The sequence below is a fragment of the Phyllobates terribilis genome, unplaced genomic scaffold (genome assembly GCF_046119375.1).
Source record: "Phyllobates terribilis strain yellow unplaced genomic scaffold, ASM4611937v1 Scaffold_7__3_contigs__length_470593459, whole genome shotgun sequence".
Taxonomy (NCBI): Eukaryota; Metazoa; Chordata; class Amphibia; order Anura; family Dendrobatidae; genus Phyllobates; species Phyllobates terribilis.
Genome location: NW_027362767.1, coordinates 144279761 through 144294047, shown reverse-complemented (window position 1 = coordinate 144294047; position 14287 = coordinate 144279761). Strand labels below are relative to the sequence as shown.

At 46.9% G+C, this 14287-nt stretch overlaps 1 protein-coding gene across 2 annotated transcripts; it reads left to right on the top strand.

Annotated features, from left to right (window-relative positions):
• Nucleotides 1-521: 521 nt before the first annotated feature.
• MINDY1 (MINDY lysine 48 deubiquitinase 1) lies at nucleotides 522-12214 on the top strand. Of its 2 annotated transcripts, none has more exons than XM_073639368.1 (10): nucleotides 522-727; nucleotides 2524-3503; nucleotides 5128-5185; nucleotides 5559-5623; nucleotides 6621-6779; nucleotides 6921-7023; nucleotides 7871-8013; nucleotides 8282-8467; nucleotides 8553-8696; nucleotides 9220-12214. In XM_073639368.1, the coding sequence occupies exons 2-10, from the start codon at nucleotides 2892-2894 to the stop codon at nucleotides 9295-9297; spliced, it is 1548 nt and encodes a 515-aa protein (XP_073495469.1). In that variant the 5' UTR covers nucleotides 522-727; nucleotides 2524-2891; the 3' UTR covers nucleotides 9298-12214. The 2 variants fall into 2 exon arrangements, with proteins under 2 accessions (XP_073495469.1, XP_073495471.1); XM_073639370.1 differs by having other exon boundaries at nucleotides 523-687.
• The last annotated feature ends 2073 nt before the right edge of the window (nucleotides 12215-14287 follow it).

Genomic DNA, 14287 nt, shown 5'->3' with positions numbered 1-14287 from the left:
GCGGAAATGCTTAAAAAACGCATAGTGGGCACACAGCCTAAAAAAAAATATTATAATTAATATTGTGCCAAATTAATTTCACGTGAATTATCACATGATCTATCACAGGGGATCATGTGACATGTCATGTGATAAATCGTGCGTGCGTGCGTGCGGCCCGCGCCTTCTAAACTGCCCGGGGCCGTTGCTACTCTTAATCCACCCCTGGTGGTGCACTACCTTTTCCTGGCCGCCAGATATCACTGTGCTAAACCACGCTCTTTCCTCTGTACTGCATTAGTGTCTCGTATCCTCCAATTGTCGCTGTAATAATGTACTCTTGTTCCTCTGTACTCCAGTACCTCCTCCAGGGCACCACAGGTCGCGCTGTGATAAATTACACTCGTTCTTCTGTAGTGCACTACCTGCTCCAAACGGCCAGGTGTCGCTATGCTAAACTACGCCCGTTTCTCTTCACTGCACTACTTCCTCCTGTCCGCTAGGTGGCACTGTGATAAACTATGCCGTTTCTCTGTGCTGCTTTTCTTCCTCCTGGCCTGCAGGTGGGGCTGGGTGTTGTGCTCTGCTCTTCTGTACGCTCTTGGTGTTGGTGTCCGTCTACAGAGAACTGTCCCGGAATATAAACAAGAGGCCGGAGGAGTCCGGGGCCTCAGAGAGCGGAGGAGCCGCCGCCCGGGCCCGGAACAGGTACAGGGGCCGCCGTGTGCGCGGAGCCGCAGCAGTGACGGTGAGCGGCGGCTGCTGAGTGTCCGGGCAGCACGGGCCGCGGGGATGTATGAGCTCTGTGTATTGCTATTATTTACTCGCTTTTTGTATTGGCAATATATATATTTATTTCTTTCTTTCTCGACATTTAGCGACATTTTCCGTTTTGTCTTTTTGTGGCCAATTTTTATTTTTTTACATTTTTCTTGGCAAAATATTTAAAGGGATTGTCCTCCATCTATCATCTATCTATTATCTATCTATTATCTCTCTATCTATTATCTATCTATCTATTATCTATCTATTATCTATCTATCTATTATCATCTATCTATTATCTATCTATCTATTATCTATCTATTATCTATCTATCTATTATCTATCTATCTATTATCTATCATCTATCTATCATCTATCTATTATCTATCTATTATCTCTCTATCTATTATCTATCTATCTATTATCTATCTATTATCTATCTATCTATTATCATCTATCTATTATCTATCTATCTATTATCTATCTATTATCTATCTATCTATTATCATCTATCTATTATCTATCATCTATTATCTCTCTATTTATCTATCTATTTATCTATCTATCTATTATCTATCTATTATCTATCTATTATCTATCTATCTATTATCTATCTATCTATTATCTATCATCTATTTATCTATTATCTATCTATCATCTATTATCTATCTATCTATTTATCTATCTATTTATTTATCTATCTATCTATTATCTATCTATCTATCATCTATCTATCTATCTATTATCTATCTATCATCTATTATCTCTCTATCTATTATCTATCATCTATTATCTCTCTATTTATCTATTTATCTATCTATTTATCTATCTATCTATTATCTATCTATCTATCATCTATCTATCTATCTATTATCTATCTATTATCTATCTATTATCTATCATCTATTATCTATCATCTCTTCTCTATCTCTTCTCTATCTCTTCTCTATCATCTATCTATTATCTGTCCATCTATCTATTATCTATCCATCTATCTATTGTATGTATTTTTACCCGTAACGGCTGATTTTCCGTTTTCTATTCACTGACACCAAGCAGAGGTCCAGAAAACTGCTCGCCCCTGTGGCGCGGGAGGCTCCGTGTGGCGCGGGAGGCTCCGTGTGGCGCTAGCCTCTGTGGCGCGGGAGGCTCCGTGTGGCGCGGGAGGCTCCGTGTGGCGCTAGCCTCTGTGGCGCGGGAGGCTCCGTGTGGCGCTAGCCTCTGTGGCGCTCGCGGCTCCGTGTGGCGCTCGCGGCTCCCTGTGGCGCTAGCCTCTGTGGCGCTCACGGCTCCCTGTGGCGCTAGCCTCTGTGGCGCTCACGGCTCCCTGTGGCGCTAGCCTCTGTGGCGCAGGAGGCTCCCTGTGGCGCTCGCCCCTGTGGCGCGGGTGGCTCCTTGGACATATTCTGACGCACCGATGAAACTAGTGCTAGAAATGCGCCGTAAGAATGATGGATCCGTCAGCAGCATCTTTTTAATTGTTTTAGACTTAGATACTGATGATTTATACTCCAGAGAAGTGATAAATATCCCAATGTCTCAACCAATCAGCTGCCAGAACCGCACAGCACCATCCATGGGCCAGTGGCCATTTCAGGTACTGCGGCTTAGCTCCTGTTCCCTTTAATGGAAGCCGCTATACCCAGCAGCGGCCACTGCGCCATGGATGGCGCTGTCCTGTTCTGGGGGAGGTGTCAGACCCCCACATATCTAGTTACTCATTCCTGGACAACCCCCTTTAATAATAACCATGTTCCAATATATTTTCCTTTCTCCGCAGACTTCTCCCTTACAATAAGCCGTCCATCTTGCCCTTCCTGATTATTCCTCAGCGCCACCTACAGGAAACAAGCTGCAGCGCTCCTGATGATTTGTGTTTTTTATGCATTTTTTTTGTCATTTTCTGCCTTTTTCTCACCATGATTTTGATGTAATTTATTTGTAATCCTTTCATCTTTTTTTTTTTTCTTTTAAATTTTTTAAATCTTTGACTTTCTCGATCGCGATGTGTGAATATTATTAATTATATAGAAAACCGCCATGGGCCGATTGTGAACAGTCCCAGGTCATATTTATACATTTTTGAGCCTTTTTTTAGGCAGAAATTTGTATTTTTGTAAGGTTTTTTTTTTTCTATTTGGTCGAGTCATGGAGCCATCAGGGAAAGAAAGCGGCATGGATCAGGGCGGGAAGGTAGAAGCTGCGGATCTGCAGACGGAGACCTGTGAGAAGCCACAGGAGGCGGCGGTACAAGCCATGGAGACTGACGCCACAGGGGCAAGCTTCAGTTTGGTTTCAGAGGAAATGGCGGAGAGGAGTCGAGAGACATCGGAGGAGCGGGAGACGTCCGGCTCTAGCGATAGCAGCACTTACAGCAGCACTCGCCCAAGTGACAGCCTGTCCGAGGGAGGAGCGGACGACGGGAACTGCCAGTCCATTCCAGAATCGGGAAAGCCCACTGAGATGTCCACTTCAGCAGAATCCGAGCCGCCAGGGAGTTGTCAGACTTCAGACGATCACACAAAGACGGAGAAGCCATCGCTGCAGAATTTGCTGTGCTCCAGCGTTAACGTCAGCCCCTGTGAAGAGGCGCTAGAACCCGGGGCCTCAAAGCCGGCGGGAAACGGAGCTTCAGGGGCGGACTATTACTTTGTGAAGTGGATAAACTGGAAGGGAGAACGGACACCGGTGATCACCCAGAGCGAGAACGGACCCTGCCCCCTGATCGCAATCATGAATATCTTGTTTTTGCGTTGGAAGGTGAGTGCAGCTCTGAAGTATAATGCAGCTTGTCTCTCAGGATAAGTAATGTGATGTATCTGGACTTTGTAAAGGCATTTGATTCTGTACCACACAACAGCCTTATGGAAGTGTCAGACGGCCGTATAACCAGGACGAGGATCGCGGTGCAGTCCGGCCGGCAGCTCTCCTGACCCGAGTGTGACAGCAGGGATTTCTATGCAGCTGTCACGCTTGGGCTGGGAGAATCGACAGCCAGTCCATGCACAGAGATGCGATCCTCGTCCGGGCTATACAGTCGCCTGACTCTTCCCTTATACTGAAGCTCCAGAAGTCGGGACTGGGGGAAACTATGTGCAGATGGGTAAGGAAGTGGTTAAATTACAGGAAACTGTTGTCATAAATGGGATATAGTCAGTGGTGGGGACCGCGGGGATCTGACCTGGGAGCGGTGGGAACCGCGGGGATCTGACCTGGGAGCGGCGGGAACCGCGGGGATCTGACCTGGGAGCGGTGGGGACCGTGGACATCTGACCTGGGAGCGGTGGGGACCGCGGGGATCTGACCTGGGAGCGGTGGGGATCTGACCTGGGAGCGGTGGGGATCTGACCTGGGAGCGGCGGGGACCGCGGGGATCTGACCTGGGAGCGGTGAGGTTCTTTTAACCTCTTTATTAATGACCTTGTGAATGGGATTGAGAGTAAAGTTTCAGTCTTTTCTGACGACACCAAACTATGTAGGCCGCTCGTATGATGAGAGGTTGGAGAAGTTGAGCTTGTTTAGCTTAGAAAAACGACTTCTCAGAGAGGGATCTCATTTACATGTATAATATATATGGGGTCAGTATAAAGGACGGCACATGACTTATTCCTTCCAAAGACCATACTAAGGACCAGGGGGCTCATTACGGGTGGAAGAAAGGCGATTCCAGCAGCTAAACAGGAAAGGGTTCTTTACAGTCCGAGCAGTCAGACTGTGGAATGCCGACCACAAGAGGTAGTGATGGCCGACACTATAACAGCTTTATACAAGGGCTGGAGGATTTCCTCTATACACATAACATTGTGGAATATAGATAAGTGACAAAAAAATGTATAACTGGTGGAGGAAAGGTGAAGTGGTTCAACCAAGGTCTTTTTTAACCTATGTAATGAGGGCTATGGAGTCGGTATAAAATGGACCGACTCCAACTCCTAAAATATATAATAAGACAGGATGTCGCTCGGGGTGTTGTCCTGTGCTGCACACCATACAGGACACTACATATCAGGAATGCTGTTGGGCCGGTCATTAATGGGTGAGGACCGGGTCGTTGTATTGCAGCAGACCTGACCCAGCCAGTGCGATGTGGCCGTTCTCTTTACCACCATTATCTTGTGTTCTGTATAAACATGCGGCTCCATCACAGGCGCTCACACTGTATTTAGTGTATACATTGCTCACCTCGTATGGTATTCGGCGTCATAGACCCCTGCAGCCCCGGGCAGCTCAGATTATACAGACACTGAACCAGCCTGTGACAGCGGGGAGATGTGAACAGGACTCTAAGTGCAGCTTTGGATGTAACTAGAGTTTATGACCTGATGCATGATCAACGCTAATTATGTAGATTTTGGTCGGTGACCGATCTGCTTTGTTATTACAGGTGAAGCTGCCTCCTCAGAAGGAGCTAATCACATCGGAGGAGCTGATGGCGCATCTCGGTAAGATTTCCCCTCTGGGGATGAGTGTCGTGTTGTGGATTCTTTCAGCAGAGGAGCGGGTCGCCCTGTGGCTGCGGCCGTGTCCGGGTCGCCCTGTGGCTGCGGCCGTGTCCGGGTCGCCCTGTGGCTGCGGCCGTGTCCGGGTCGCCCTGTGGCTGCGGCCGTGTCCGGGTCGCCCTGTGGCTGCGGCCGTGTCCGGGTCCCTGAATGTACACTATTCCTCGTGATCTCCACTCTTTCCCAAACCAAACGGCCTGTACCGATCCCTGAGGAAGGTGCCAGCGCCAATGTCTGCTCTGCACCCGGCAGCCATCACCCATGTATTAACCCCTTCACAACCACCTGTCTGATGTGCATCTTCTCTCCCATACAGGTGATTGCATCCTATCCATTCAGCCGCAGGAGAACTCTGAGGCGCTGCAGCTCAACTTCCAGCAGGTCGGTGACGCTCCAGACTAAGTCCCATAGACCGGAGAAACCCAACGACGGGATAGGCCATAAAGATTAGATTGGGGGGTCCGACTTCTGGCAGTCCCATGTTAGCGAGTACATTTATATAATTTGGTATGGAGCCCATACCGTGGTGTTGGCAGCTTAACCCCTTAGATGCCAATGTCAGTTATGGCCGATACATTTGAAGAGGTTGTCCACTACCTTTAACATTAAAGATCTATCTTTAAGCTATGTCATCAATGTTTGATCAGTAGGGGAGTGACACCCGGCAGCCCCGCCGATCAGCTGCGGTCGGTGCCACCAGCGGCCGGAGCTGCTCCATCTCCTGTTAGTGGCCGCGGCCGGGTACTGCATATCGACCCCCTGTTGATTTGAATAAAGGGTGGATGTGCAGTACCCGAATGCGGCTACTAACGGGAGACAGCAGCTCCGGCCGCTGGTGGCACCGAGCGCAGCTGATCGGCGGGGCTGCCGGGTGTCGCTCCCCCACTGATCAGACATTGATGATCTAATGACCGAAAACATTTGGAAAACTAAAAAAAACCTCGCTGACGATGATGAACATTAAAAATAAAATCCCACAATAAACAGTTTAATACTTAGAAAGTCAACTTTAAAATAGGCTGAAATGAAACTACACAAAAAGTAAGGAACAAACGCAACAAGGCAAGTTTATCAGAAAGTAAATGTGATCTAACAATGCGCAGATCACCTGCCAGGACCGCCAGCAATCAGCTGTAGTCTGTGCTCAGTTCCCCTACACTGCCCCCACAGGAGACGTGCGGTATTACAAGGTACCTATTTGTTTTTGGTGGTGACTTTTAAATGGGCGGGGGGTTAAAACTGAAAATCCCTGAAATCCTTAGTATTAAATTCTAAATCTGACAGGCCCTTTAAGGAAGCAGATTGTATCGCTGTCCCCTAGCAGTACGCCATGAGGCACCTGGCTTGGTTAACATTTAATCGTTGTCTCTCGTTGCAGAATGTGAACGACGCCATGACCGTGCTGTCGAAGCTGTCCACAGGGCTGGACGTGAACGTGCGCTTCACAGGCGTATCAGACTTCGAGTACACCCCTGAGTGCATAGTGTTCGACCTCCTCAGTATCCCGCTGTACCACGGCTGGCTGGTGGACCCTCAGGTACTGCACTGTGTAGTAGTGATCTAGGTGTGAGCGGCTTCTCCTGGGCTCTGCTGGGTCACAAGGTGGAAGGTCCTGGGAGGGCTGTAGTGAGGCTTCTCCAGACATGACACCACTACACTTTGTCTTTACCCCATGCAGAGCTCTGAGGCTGTCCAGGCTGTCGGCAAACTGAGCTACAACCAACTAGTGGAGAAGATCATCACCTGCAAGCACTCGAGTGACCCCAACCTGGTGACGGAAGGTACGGCCGTGGCCCAGCCTCCGCTTTCCAGCAGTCTCTGTGTTTCCATTATTGCCATTCGCTTGTTGTCAGAGAATAGGAACACTTTAGGTCCAGAGACAAAAAAAAAAATCCTGACCAGATGGAATTCCTTCTGACACACTGTAACGATGCTTCAGCTGTCAGTAACCATGATACCAATGTCCGGTTTAGAGCAGATACAACTTTAAGAAACTTTCAGCTGTGACAAGTGTTAGGTCCTCCTAAGAGCAAATGGATCCCATATAAGAAGGGACATTAATGGGATCTATTTGCTCCTAGGAGAAATTTGGTGTTTTGATTTAGTCAGTCCCTGACACCCTAGGGTGTGGTTATAAGTGTTAGGTCAGGACACCATTTCAGGTCTTCATTCACAATAGTTTTCAGAGATCCAGATCCTGAAACCAGTAACTTATTTAATGGCCCTGTCCAGGATTATAAAAGAAAAAAAAAAGTCTCTTTTTAAAAAACAGCGCCACCCCCTGGCTGTAGGTTGTGTGGTCTAGCAGCTCCGCTCCATTCACTTCAGTAATATCAGACACAACCTATAGTCAGGGGCTGAAAGAACGCAGCCATGTTTAATTAACCCTGCGCAAGTTATACATTGTTTAACCCCTTGGTGCACCAGGACATACTTGTATTATACGTCGGAAATCTGAGCCAGCTCTTATCCCAGTGGTTTAACCCCTTCAGATGTAGTGGCGTCGGGGTTAGCCGGGCGGGGGCAGCGGAGGCATCGGGGTTAGCCGGGCGGGGGCAGCGGAGGCATCGGGGTTAGCCGGGCGGCACCTTGGTTCACCTCCTCCTCCTCCTCCTTCTGTGTCTTCAGGTCTCCTCGCAGAGCAGTTCCTGGAGTCGTCGGCAGCGCAGCTCACCTACCACGGACTGTGTGAGCTGATGGCGGCCGTGAAGGAGGGCGAGCTTAGCGTCTTCTTCCGGAACAATCACTTCAGCACGTTAATAAAGCACAAGGTAGCATTATGTCATCCCTGCTCCTCCCGCACCCCCTATCCCTTTTTAGGGCCCCCCAATTCCTTCAGACCGAGCGGTGGGGAATCATCCTGTCCCCCAGTGTCATAGACGTAGTGGCAATTGCTGTTGCGACCTTTAATAAGCCTGTCGGGCTGATGGTGGCTCCGCCATTTTCAGAAGTGGGGGGGGTTGCTAAAATATGGCGCAAGCTGACGTCTGCAACTTGTTTTTTTTTTCCTATAATAAAATACGTCTCGTCCTGGTCCAGGGTCACCTGTATCTGCTGGTCACGGACCAGGGCTTCCTGCAGGAGGAGAAGGTGATCTGGGAGAGTCTGCACAACGTGGAGGGGGACAGCTGCTTCTGCGACTCAGACTTCCACCTCACTCAGCACATGGAGAAGGACTCGGCGTTTAGCTCCCCGCAGCAGCTGCAGCAACGACAGGTGGATCAGGTAACATTGCGGCGCCATCCGCAGGCACACCCGGTATTGTTTGGTCTGTAGTGGGCCGATGACTCCTGAACTTCTTCTCCCGCAGGACTACATGATTGCGCTGTCGTTACAGCAGCAGCAACAGGGACCTCTGCCCATGAGTGACCTGGAGCTGGCCCGACAGCTGCAGAAAGAGGAGTATCAGCAGCAGGTGCCCGCACCACAGGCACCGCCACAATCCCCGCAGCAGGTATGTGACCTCTGTCTACCCCCCTGAATATTCCACAATCACCTCCACCACAAAGTCACCACCGCTCTGCAGAGTCCAAACCTCCTCATCAGCACAAACACTGCGCCCTGCCGGCAGCTTCATTCAAGCCTTGCATCACCAAGCACAATGCCAAGCATCGGACGGAGCGGTGTGTAGGTGGATACATACATTTCTCCATTTAGTGCACATTATTTATTGATGTTGTTCCTTATCCCAGCCACTTGGTGGCGACATGCAGCTATGATCAGGCTCCCTCGGTGTACATGTGGAGAGCGGGTGAGGGGTTGTCTTCGCCCTTTAGTGCACAGTAATCTGCCTCATTATGTCAGCCGGCCGTTACATAGGTGTCTGGAAATGGCTACAAAAAAAATCTCTTGCAATCACAGGAGCAAGTAGTGAGTCAGCGCAGGCGTGTAATCAGCTCACACTTAACTACCGCACCCCAAGCACCGGCTGATTCTTAAAGGTGCAGTCACAGATAAATCCATATTTTTTATTCCAGGTGAGGCCTCAAACCTCTGGACGTCCGTCCTCAGAACGCCGGCAGAGACAGAAGGAATCAGACTGCGTCCTGCTATAGCCCCACCATCATGTCATGTGATGGGCGAAGGAATCCGGGGTTAAGCCACCAGGGGGCGCAGCACAGATCTCCAGTTCTGTAGGGCAGGTGCATGGAGGCCACTGCTCTCCGGGGTCTTCTCTTATCTGACCACTGTGTGTGTGAGGACAGATCTCCCCCGCTGACCCATCTTCTGCCTTTCTCAATCTATTTTTTTTTTTTGTTTTTAGTAAACGGCAGTGTCCACAGCTGTTATTGATGTAGAGTCCAATAAGGGGTTAAAACTAAAACCATCGACTCCACCTTTGGGTGCAAATTGTTAAATATAATACCCAACTTATATTAGGACATCTACTCCAGAGCTGCATTCATAATGCTGCTGGTTTCTTCTTGGCATGGATCTCCCTGCAGCTCCTGCTGGTTCAATATCTGTGAAATGCCCCTCATTATGGAGGATATAGTAGCCAGGCCAAGCACTCTCCAGCCACCAGCTGAATTATAAATGCAGCTCTGGATGTGACCGGAGAAGAAGACGATATACGGTAACTAGTTTAGCTTAAAAGGTTTTTTTAAAAAAAAAAAAAAAAAAAAAAGTAATGGATGAGGAAAAAGTTGGTGAATGTTAAGACACCCCAACAATCCCAAGATGGAGGCTCTGCAGAGCTGTTGTGAATGGGAGCGTGGGTGCGCCTGCTGGATTGCTGCGCCAGTCATTGTCCTCCATTTCCATGTGTCTCATACAATAAATGGGACATAAGACGTGTATGTGCTCCTCGGCTTCCATTCAGTGCGGGTCTGTAGAGCCTTTCTCTCGGGATCATTTATTATTCTAATCATTTGTCCGATTACTATTAATCGCTTCTTTTGCACCAAACTAAAAATTGGGGGGCGGCGGTGCGTCCATCGGCATACCCAGGGCTTGTGTTACGGGGTCGCGCGGTCGTTTATACAAGACTTTTACGCTCGTCGATCGATTTGCCATATTGTCGATCAGCACTGGGTACGAGTCATTCAACAGTCACTCAACATGTTATATAGATGATGTTCATAGGGGGAACCTGCCCACTCACACGGGTCCAATTACCCAGGTGCCCCAGCTACAAACTCTAAAGATGGAGGGCTACAGTCTGTCAGTATTCACCGGTCACTGCAGAGAAGACGGGGAGGGGAGCTAGCCGCCATTGTTTTCTTCTTTGATCCATAAGTATAGTCACAGAACAGATGTGGGAAATGTATTATTATGTGACAAAGGAAGGTCAGACAGCTGGTCTTAAAGGGGAACGTTAAGCCTTGACAAGATGGCCGCTTCCACTCTTGGTATCAGGCTTTTTCTGCCATGCGTTGCTTTTCATGTAATCTGGTTACTCTTCCACAGTCCGTACCTTAGCACACATGTAAATATTAAGGAATTCATCTTTTGCTGTTCATTGTTGTCACTGGTTTTGACCCTTTATGTCCATCCCTCTCCTGCTGCTACTATGGACCAATGTTTTGTACTCTCGATTTGCTCTATAAACCTCTTACCCCAAGTGTCCTTGTGAACAGACTGTAACGCTGGAGAAAAGTGCAGCTCCACAATCCAATATCTCGTCATGGCACCGCTCCTGCTTGTTCATTGTCTGGATATTGAGGATTGCAGGTGTACTGCCTTCCTTATCTGGTGCTGCTCTCATTTTACCTCCCAGAGCTGCATTTATAACTCTGCTGGTTTCTTCTCAGCACTGAGCTTACATCCTACTGCACCCGCTTCTGGTTTACTATCTGGATAGTAAATCAGTGCTAACTTGCTTTACTTTTCTCTTTTTGTGTCATTCTAGATTTAGTTCCTAAAACTGCATTCATAACTCTTGGTTTCTTCTTGGCGCTGAAATGATGAAACAAGACATACGCTATAGCAACCTGATTTTCATTTATCTCCACCTTCCCCCACCTCCCAGAACAGCATTTATAGTGCTATTGGTTTCTTCTAGGCACTAAGCTTTCTCCAACAGCACCCCCTACTTATTTAGTGTCTGGGTTAAACAGGCCACACACATTGAGATTGCAGGTGCTCTGCTTTACTTATGGTACAGCTGTTGAATTACCTCCTGACACTGCATTTAAAACTCTGCTGGCTTCCTCTTGGGGCAGAGTTCACATCCTATAGCATACCCTGCTGGATCAGTGTCTGGATAAAACAGGCAATGCACTATAAGATTGGTGAACTGCTCTTACTTCCATGATGCTACTCTTGCTTTCCTCCCATCATAGTATTTGCAGTTCACATCCACCAACCTCTCCTGCTGGATTACATTCTGGATTAAAGGATATTGCTTTCTCGTGGTTATACCAGGCCAGATATCTTGCTCCGATCAGTATAGAATTGTCAATAAACTGCTCAGTGTGTGGTTATCGTTCCCGTTAGAATGGCTGAATTTATGAATGCAGCTCTTGAGGAAACTACACAATGTACCTGAAGAGCAGGGCTAGATAAGAGAAGCAAGGAGTTTGTATATTATTTTTGATTGATCATAGATTTAACCCTTGAGGTGATATTTCGCGGTGGCGCTGCACTTGGTCTCGGTTCAGGATGAAAACTAAAAGCAAGTTTTTGCGAGAAAAAAAAAAAAATATATGTTTTTTTTTATAATAGGAACGGACTAGGTGTGCAGACTCGGGAACCTGCCCCTTTCATTAGTTAAGAAACTTATTTTTAGGGACCGTCTTTGCCACCTTTTTGGTGTTGACCAGTTTGGGAAACTTTCTGATCTCTCTCTCATCTTGACTTTACGCTTTCGATCCAAGAACTGCATGACCAGAACATCCTCCTCCTCCTCGTCATCTTCTTTTCCCATCCCCCTCCCGGCTGTCCTGAGGGCCGACACTGTGAGCAGCTTTTGCACTGTGTAGAATCGATGAACCCATAGGAGAATTATACAATAAACTCTTTGTATCCCTGCACGGCCTCCTGTATTTTTTTTTGCCCAATGTTGGTCTCCGTTTACCATGATGCTAAGTGTGTGACAGTAAGAGTCAGATTTTTCCTTATACCGCAGGGAGATTACAACAAATCAGGGCACGGCTGACTATGAAACTTTAAGGAGAACCCTGACTTTCCCCAAGAAGAGTCTGATCTGATGACAACCTGAACTATAAGACGTCATGATACTCCAAACCACTGAAGACACAGCGCACACCCGGGGCCGGGCAGCAAAAGGGACCACATAATCCTGCAACATGGACCCAACGTTACCATCACGGTAAGAAGTGTAGAGGGTCAAGAAGTCATCCTGTCATTACAGATTTGTAACGCAGCGACACGTGCCACCTTCTTATCCAAGGCTGCAGCATTACATGACCACTACCATCACCAGATGGACCTCATAACATTTGGAAATGGCAATCACTACTTGAATCCAATGGATTTTCTAAGCTAAATATTTAACTACAGTTATGATGAAGGGAACCAAATTACACCCAGTATACAGGGCAGGAGAAGTGGTACTGTGCAGTGTATATATACAGAATAATACAGGTACTGAGAATTACACCCAGTATACAGGACATGAGAAGTGGTACTGTGCAGTGTATATATACAGAATAATACAGATACTGAGAATTACACCCAGTATACAGGACATGAGAAGTGGTACTGTGCAGTGTATATATACAGAATAATACAGATACTGAGAATTACACCCAGTATACAGGGCAGGAGAAGTAGTACTGTGCAGTGTATATATACAGAATAATACAGATACTGAGAATTACACCCAGTATACAGGACAGGAGAAGTGGTACTGTGCAGTGTACATATACAGAGTAATACAGATACTGAGGATTACACCCAGAATACAGGACAGGAGAAGTGGTACTGTGCAGTGTATATATACAGAATAATACAGATACTGAGAATTACACCCAGTATACAGGACAGGAGAAGTGGTACTGTGCAGTGTATATATACAGAATAATACAGATACTGAGAATTACATCCAGTATACAGGACAGGAGAAGTGGTACTGTGCAGTGTATATACAGAATAATACTGATACTGAGAATTACACCCAGTATACAGGACAGGAGAAGTGGTACTGTGCAGTGTATATATACAGAATAATACAGATACTGAGAATTACACCCAGTATACAGGGCAGGAGAAGTGGTACTGTGCAGTGTATATATACAGAATAGTACAGATACTGAGAATTACACCCAGTATACAGGGCAGGAGAAGTGGTACTGTGCAGTGTATATATACAGAATAATACAGATACTGAGAATTACACCCAGTATACAGGACATGAGAAGTGGTACTGTGCAGTGTATATATACAGAATAATACAGATACTGAGGATTACACCCAGTATACAGGACAGGAGAAGTGGTACTGTGCAGTGTATATATACAGAATAATACAGATACTGAGGATTACACCCAGTATACAGGACAGGAGAAGTGGTAGTGTGCAGTGTGTATATACAGAATAATACAGATACTGAGAATTACACCCAGTATACAGGACAGGAGAAGTGGTACTGTGCAGTGTATATATACAGAATAATACAGATACTGAGAATTACACCCTGTATACAGGACAGGAGAAGTGGTACTGTGCAGTGTATATATACAGAATAATACAGATACTGAGAATTACACCCAGTATACAGGACAGGAGAAGTGGTACTGTGCAGTGTATATACAGAATAATACAGATACTGAGAATTACATCCAGTATACAGGACAGGAGAAGTGGTACTGTGCAGTGTATATATACAGAATAATACAGATACTGAGGATTACACCCAGTATACAGGACAAGAGAAGTGGTACTGTGCAGTGTTTATATACAGGACAGGAGAAGTGGTACTGTGCAGTGTATATACAGAATAATACAGGTACTGAGAATTACACCCAGTATACAGGACAGGAGAAGTGGTACTGTGCAATGTATATACAGAATAATACTGAGAATTACACCCAGTATACAGGACAAGAGAAGTGGTGCTGTGCAGTGTATATATACAGAATA

Coding starts and splice junctions, on each gene's coding strand:
- MINDY1 (XM_073639368.1), top strand. CDS start 2,892: ATGGAGCCATCAGGGAAAGAAAGCGGCATGGATCAGGGCGGGAAGGTA. Junction 6,780..6,920: donor GCTGGCTGGTGGACCCTCAG/GTACTGCACTGT, acceptor TACCCCATGCAG/AGCTCTGAGGCTGTCCAGGC. Junction 8,468..8,552: donor AGCAACGACAGGTGGATCAG/GTAACATTGCGG, acceptor CTTCTCCCGCAG/GACTACATGATTGCGCTGTC.